General features: G+C 46.6%; 1 protein-coding gene across 1 annotated transcript in view; it reads right to left on the bottom strand.

Moving 5' to 3' along the window:
- Positions 1-4,757, bottom strand: part of LOC123346118 (butyrophilin subfamily 1 member A1-like) — a 14,741-nt gene extending 9,984 nt beyond the window's left edge. The window contains exons 1-2 of the mRNA XM_044983345.1: positions 4,696-4,757; positions 2,362-2,421 (exon numbers count right to left, since the gene is read on the bottom strand). Coding sequence (XP_044839280.1) covers positions 2,362-2,421; positions 4,696-4,720 — 85 coding nt within the window. The 5' untranslated portion in view covers positions 4,721-4,757. The remainder of the gene's footprint in view (positions 1-2,361; positions 2,422-4,695) is intronic.
- Between the last annotated feature and the right edge of the window lie 2,358 nt (positions 4,758-7,115).

Here is a 7,115-nt window from a genome sequence, read left to right as displayed (position 1 = left end):
TGGATCACTTGATGATTCCCTGTTCTGTTCATTCCCTCTGGGGCACCTGGCCCTGGCCAATGTCAGAAGACAGGATACTGGGCTAGATGGGCCTTTAATCTGACCCAATCGATGGCCATTCTTATGTTAACCTTAATTTGGTCCCTTTGGTGAATTTGCCCTTATGACATATCTTTAATTAAATGGATACACATGCTATTTCCCCCTCCCCCACACCAGAAACTCTTGCATCATTCTGTGCTGTGGAGGCACCTGCATCTGGAGGTAGATGAAATCTGGGTTGTGCCGTGAAGGAGGGTGTTGCTTGAAGGATCCGGGCGCCCTCATTTCGTTACAAAAAAGTTTGGGTAGTGTGGAAAAGAATGTATGGCAGGGAATTCCAGGTAAGAGGAAAGGACGGCCTCATGGGTACCGTTCCCACTTGGAGGCAAAGGGGAAAAATAGTTATGTGATCTTGGCCATTAGAAACTGGTATTTCATAGTGCATAAAAAAAGGGGGTCAAAAAAAAAAAATTTTGAACGCCTCAGGGAACCTGAATTATGGTATTTCCTTAACTTTTTGAATCCAGTTTTCATTGAAGGTGTTTTGTATGTGTGCACTGTGGGCTGAGCCTGTTGTGGAAGTAGAGCAAGAAACTGAACAAATTCAATAAAAATACTGGGTAATTCCTCTGTTTTGCCCTAAATTCAACAAGTGTATTTGTTTATTAATAAAAAATATTTTTAAGCAATAATCTGACTGCCCAGGCAGTGGTAAACCTCTCTTCTTTCGTCTTTCAAATAATCAAAAAAACCATTCAAAAAACGGATGCCAGCTGAACTGCATTCAACGTTCCATGCATTTCACTGGCACAATGGGAATTATGTTCTGTGTTTTATGTCCTGTCTTGTGGTGTTTGTCTCGTGGCCAAAATTGTTCTGTTTAATATTTTCATAAAATAGTCTATGTTCTCAAAATTTAAAAAAGGGTTAAACTCAAAAAGCAAATACTTGTTTTATTTCAACTTGAAATACGAAGTGTTTGAATAATTGAAAAAAAAATGTAATATACTAAAGTCTATTACATTTGCCTAAAAAAAATCTTCATTGGCCAAAAATTCTTAATTTAAAAAAATTGTTGGTTAAAAAATTTGCACACCAAACAGTCTTTGGAAGCAAGGACATGAATTGTTAAACCCACTCCCCTTATAGCACATGGGATCCTTCTGGCTACCTCAAATTTTCTAGCCAGTGGGCTTGAAAAAAAAAAAGGAAAAGCTATTTAAACACCAAGAGGTTGTACTGAGTGGAATCCTCAAAAGTGGATGTGCTTGTCTTGGCTGGTTGCTCCAAAGCTTTGTAATGAAGTTATTTTAATGAAAAAATATAGTGTGGCATACATGTAAATAATTTAAACTAATGTACTGTATAATGGCAATGTGTATGTGTTCATTAATCTTAATAAAAGTGTTTAAGAAAAAATAAAAAAAAAAAAAAACAAAAAAAACACAAAAAAAAAAAATAAAAAACAAAAAGGTTTCCTTTGTAGGTTAAAAAAAGACAAATAAAAAAAAAAAAAAACCCCCCCCCCCCCCCCCCCCCCCCCCCCAAAACAATGATGTTAACTAAAAAAAAAAAAAGCTAGCATAGCTCAGCCCAAAAATAAAATGCTGTCCCGGTTCAAGGATACTGCTCACAAGCTAAGACTTGGCTCTGGGAACAACCAAGGGGGGGCCTGATCTTGTACCCAAGCAGCTATAAGATTTGCATATACACGGCCAGGCATTAATGATATGTGTCAGGTTTCTTTTCTAACAGGTAAAAAAGTGCCTATAAATAAACCCTAGGCCATTCCCCGGGGTTGCACCACCCTGGGCAGGGTGGAGGATCCTAGGGCTCCCCAAGTGCAGTCCCTGCGGTGGCAGCGCCTGAGGTTCTGGCTTCTGACCTGGCTGGGGCCTCAAGGAAGTAGGTAGCAGTGGCTGGGCGCCATTGAGTCGAGGCCAGCTCTGGGAGAGGTTGGTGCTGCGAGCATGGGGTTTGCACTACACAGTAGAGGAGTCTGACTCAGCTGTTCTGCCCTAAGCACTGTCACTTGCCTGCGATGCTCAACACGTGTGCCCAGGGATATGCGGGACCTCTTCACGCCAAACTTGATGCCCATGCTGAAAAGTGTTCTGGTCATCCCGTCTTTAAAAGTGTGGGCGGGGGAGACATGGGCCACTGGATCTCCCTACCAATTTAATTGTACTGTTATTTTTAGGGCTGTGTGTGTCATGGTCACTGTCAGTTTGGTTGGTAACTTTAGCTACAAATCTCTTGAAGACGTTTTCTCTGGAATGTTCTCATAATTTAAAGGCAATCTTCACCCGCCAGACTAACCCTGTCTGTGTGCTCCAAATGATCCCTCCCTTTTTCTCTTCAATTCAGACGGCAGAGTGTCTTGGGGGTGAAGAAAGGAGAAGAGATGTGATGATTTCAGAATTTCAATATTCATGAATGAGCATTCCCACTCTGAAACTGTTTTATAATTATGACAGAGAAACAGACAGAGAGGCCCAGAGACACACTATAGGTATTTAATATAAAAAGGTCTAAAATCTACTTCCCCTCATCTCAATCAGGCATCTATAAGCAATGGAGCCAGCAGCCTTACTGCCTCACAACTTTCCCAGGACACACAATCTGTTAAGAGATTTACTTTTCCCTCTCTCATCACCCCGTCCCTTCAGACTCCAGTTGGTTTGTTTCATTCACTTACTGCCTTTTGTCCTAACACTAGATCCCAAGAGCCTGACAAAGAATTTGGCATAAAAGTATCATTTTACCCACTTGGGTCCCTTTGACACTAACTCGGGATGGTTCAGAGTTTGTTGAGAATCCTGCCTCTAACTGTTGAGCTGTTGGGTCTGTTTTCTCAGCGTCTCCACAGCAGAGGGAGCCATGATGGGGCCTCGTCATCCATAGGAAGAAATAGGAATAATAATAATAATCATTTTTACCATGTGGTCTTTGAGGCGGAGGAAGGCTGGCTCCATGGGACCAGAGTCACCCTTGTACCCTCAAAAGGAGAGAGGGGAGGGGCCATTTTGTGTCTCCACTATTCAGTGCTTGCAGGGTGCCGGTGCAGACCTTGGCACAAGCAGAGAAAGTTCTGAAGACAGCCCCGAGCTACATCCCTGTGACAATGGCCCCTGTGTGTTTAGGCCACTGTGCAGAGTTGTCTGAGGCCCCAGCTTTACATGGCCCATGTCCATCTGTACCTTGTCCACCCCGCTCCCTCTTCACAAACCGCCCTCACCACCCCCCACCCCTTTTCCAGAACCTCTCCAGGAACACGCCTTGTGCCTGCAGCTGCTAGGGGAGGGAGGCACAATGAGGTGCCTGTTGCTGGACGGGTTTCATGATCATGGCGGGAGGGGCTTTCTCCCTTCCTACAGCCCATTTGGCCCAAATTAGCTGCAAACGGGACAACAACCTCTCAGTGATGGGATGGATCAGCCTTTGAGAAATGTTGCCCCATGGATGGTGATGAGGCAGTTGACGGGGAGGGCTCTGAGCTATAGAGAATTCTTTGCAAAGTGTCTGGCTGTTGGGGTCTTGACCAAAATGCTCAGTATCCAACTGACCAATCATTTCTGGGGTGGGGAAGGAATTTGCCCCCACAATGTCCAGTTTGACAGAGAGCCTGGGGATTTTCTTCCTTCCTTCCTCTGCAGCACTGGGGCACGGGTCAGTTGCTAGTTTTAAACTAGAGTCAATGGTGGATTCTCTGTAACTTGTGTTGTGGGACAGTTACCCCCCCTCCTGGGATAAAAGGAGGTAAAAGGTGATAAAGCAGATGAGGTCGGCTGGACTGGGGAGGCAGCCACTGCTGGGGCCACATCCAATTAGGTCACAATCTGGCCCTAGATCAAAGGGCTGGGAGCTAGGCAGGCATGGAGTACTCACTGCAGGCGCTGCCTGGTTAGCAGAGCACAATGGTACCTTACACAGAGCAGGGCTGGGGCGGGCAGGCAGAGCTGGGGAGCGTCTGGCCTGGCAAGTCCCCAGGCTGGAGGCCTTGGTTAAGGGCCAGGATGGTACTAGGGTTAGAAAGGCTAGTAGGTGCAACCCCTTTGCTAATGATGAGATAGGACAATGCGGACTGCCGGCTTGCCCCAGAGCAAAGGGGGCTAGATGACTGGCCAGTAACCGACTGAGCTAAGGTGGGTATTAGAGGGTTTGGGCTTCCTCTGGGAGAGGAGACCCAGAGTGTGGGGTAGTGCTGTGGGCAGAACCCCCCAAGGTAAGGGGCACTGGGGTTCCAGGAGGGGACATGGGAGGACCTGAGGCAGGATGAAGACACTGAGCCAGCAGTGGCGTCTCTGGAGCAGGAAAGCTAATTCCCTTGACTGAACAGCAGGAGGACGCACGCACTGCTGATGTGCTCAACCCGAGTTACACTTGAAGTTTTAAAATCATGATTTAAGGACTTCAGTAACTTGGCCAGAGAGTATAGGGGTCAATTGCAGGAGTGGGTGGGGTGAGATTCCTGTGGGCTTGCAATGTGCAGGTGGTCAGGACTGGATAATCATGATGGTCCCTTCCGGTCTTAAAGTCTTTGAGTTATTTCTTAATTTAACAGCAATCATCTGAAGTGTGAACCAATTGATCAGCACCATTCTCTTCTCAGAGGCTCATCCCAATTTCCATTCCTAGATCCCTTCTAGGTACCTTTGAACTTCCCCAGAATCTCCATTAGCACAATCGTTTTCTGGGAGAAAACCACTGACTCGCTCTTCAATTTAGGAGAAATCTCCCCTGGCTGCTGGAACTTCCCCTTCTCACACCTGGAGGGAAACAATTTCACGTGATTATATTTTACTGTGTGACTCATTATAAGTTCTGGCTAGTGAGTCGCTGCTCTAATGGGCCTGGAGTTAGAATTCCTCGACTTCTCCCAGCCTCAGAGCAGGTATAACACAGCCCAGGGCCAAGCAACCTTCCCTTCAAAGGTCATTAATATTCTTCAACTCTGGTCTGAAGAGACCAGCTTTGGGGACAAAAGTGGAATTGAGTCTCCATGGCCAATTCGCTCCTTGGCCTCCATGCTCTGAGGGTCAGGAGGTTCCCAGGTGAAATGCTGTAGAAATCTGCCGTCTAGGAACTAGACTGAGACACCAACTACCCCTTCCCCAGCTCATTTCTCACAGGTCTCCAAACAGCCCTCAGATGGGGAAAGGCTCTTGAAAACTATTGCCCTGGGCTGAAGAGTGACCAGGACCCAGCAGTGACAGGCCCATAGCCCATCCTCACAATCCTGAGGCAGCCAGTCCCCCAGGGATGTGGACATCTCTACAAAATACTTGAGGTCAGTCTTTCCCAGTGACTGGAGAATTCCAGAGTCTTCCGTACAAGAGGTGAGCAGCCCAGGATGAAGCTGATCAGAGAGATTTGTATCTAACATGTGATCTCCCCACACATTTTCTGTAGAGCCCTGGGGAGATGCGGTGCTACCCTCATCATCAAGCTCTTTCCCAGCATTGTGGAATGAGAGGGAGCCACATACCTGCTCAAGGTGGTTCTGACATCCTAAGGAAAGAGAGACAAAAGAATTTCAGTCCTCTCTGACACACACACACAGGGGATCCCAGGGAAGGGATTTAGGAAAGTATGGGGGAAGAGACCCTGCCCTGGCCCCGAGGGCCATTGATTCCCTGAGCTAATGGGGCTTTTCCATCTTTCATATCTCTGTGGACTCTGCTAAGAATAATACTCAGATGTCAGCAATGCACATGCTGAGTTACACTGAGATCTCTGACTGCTTGACTCCAGTACTTATGATTCAGCAGCCCGCTCCTCCCTCTGTGGTGGTCTGGCATGTTTCTAATGATGAGTGCTGGTTTCCAATTGTCCCTGGGGGTGCTTCAACCCCATGCCTCACCCCCACTCCAAACCTTTCCCCAATGCCACACCCCAACCCAACTCTTCCCACTCCCACTCAACCTCCCACACTGTCTCTTCCTCACCTCCTCTTGTGAGCTGCCATAAATATAAAGGAAAGAGTCACATTAAAATACCTCCTTGCAGCTGTACTGAATCGCTTTACCTCTAAGGGGTTAAGAAGCTCAGATAACCTGGTTGGCTCCTGACCAGAAGGACCGATAAGGAAAGAAGCTATTTTCAAATCTGGTGGGTTGGGGGAGGTTTTGTTTGGGCTCTGTTTGTTTTGTTCCCTTTCCTGATAGAGATATAGACCAAGCAGGGACAACATCTCCTGAAAACCTACCTGAAATGATCCATCTAATGATTACAAAAATTCTAACTAAGGCAAGGAAATGCGTTAGGTTATTTTTTTGTTTTAGCTTGTGAATTTTCCCTATGCGAAGAGGTAGTTTTATTCCTGTTTTTGTAACTGTGAAAGTGAGTCCAGAGGGGACTCCTCTGTGTTTTAAGTCTTTTTATTACCCTGTAAAGTTACCTTCCATCCTGATTTTGCAGGTGTGATTCTTGTACTTTTTTCTTTATAATAAAGTTCTTCTTTTAAGGACCTGATTGATTTTAGTGTCCTAAAGATAAGGATCTGGTCTGTACTTACATTAAAGGCAATTGGTTGATATATTATTCTCAAGCCTCCCCAGGAAATGGGGTGAAGGCGCTTGGGGGGATATTTTGGGAGGACAAGTGACCCATCTTCTGAATTTTTGTTTAAAATCAGGTTGGTGGTGGTGGCAGCAATACCGTCCAAGGACAAGGAAAGGAATTTAGGCCTTGGGGAAGTTTTTAACCTAAGATGAAGGAATATGAGATTAGGGGGTCTTTCATGTGGGTCCCCACATCTGTCCCCCAGAGTTCAAAGCGGGGGAGGGAATCCTAACATGAGCACACTCCCTCCCTGCTCCTTCCCCTCCCTTCCAGCATCTCCTGCACACAGTGGAACAGCTGATTGCCAGCAGGCAGATGGTGCTGGAAGAAGTGGGGAGGAGTTGATCGGCAGGGCTGATGGTGGGTAGCACTGAGCGGGAGAGCTGGCTGTCCTGGAGCACCCACCTATGTTTCTCATTCAGGTCTCACCTGTAGGAATTCACTCGCTGGCTTCCGACACTTCCCCTCCATCTCATTGATCAGCTCACTCAGACCGGAAATGCTGCTCG

The sequence above is a fragment of the Mauremys mutica genome, chromosome 12 (assembly GCF_020497125.1).
Source record: "Mauremys mutica isolate MM-2020 ecotype Southern chromosome 12, ASM2049712v1, whole genome shotgun sequence".
NCBI lineage: Eukaryota > Metazoa > Chordata > Testudines > Geoemydidae > Mauremys > Mauremys mutica.
Note: the sequence above shows the minus strand (reverse complement) of the source record. Positions and strands in the feature narration are given on the sequence as shown.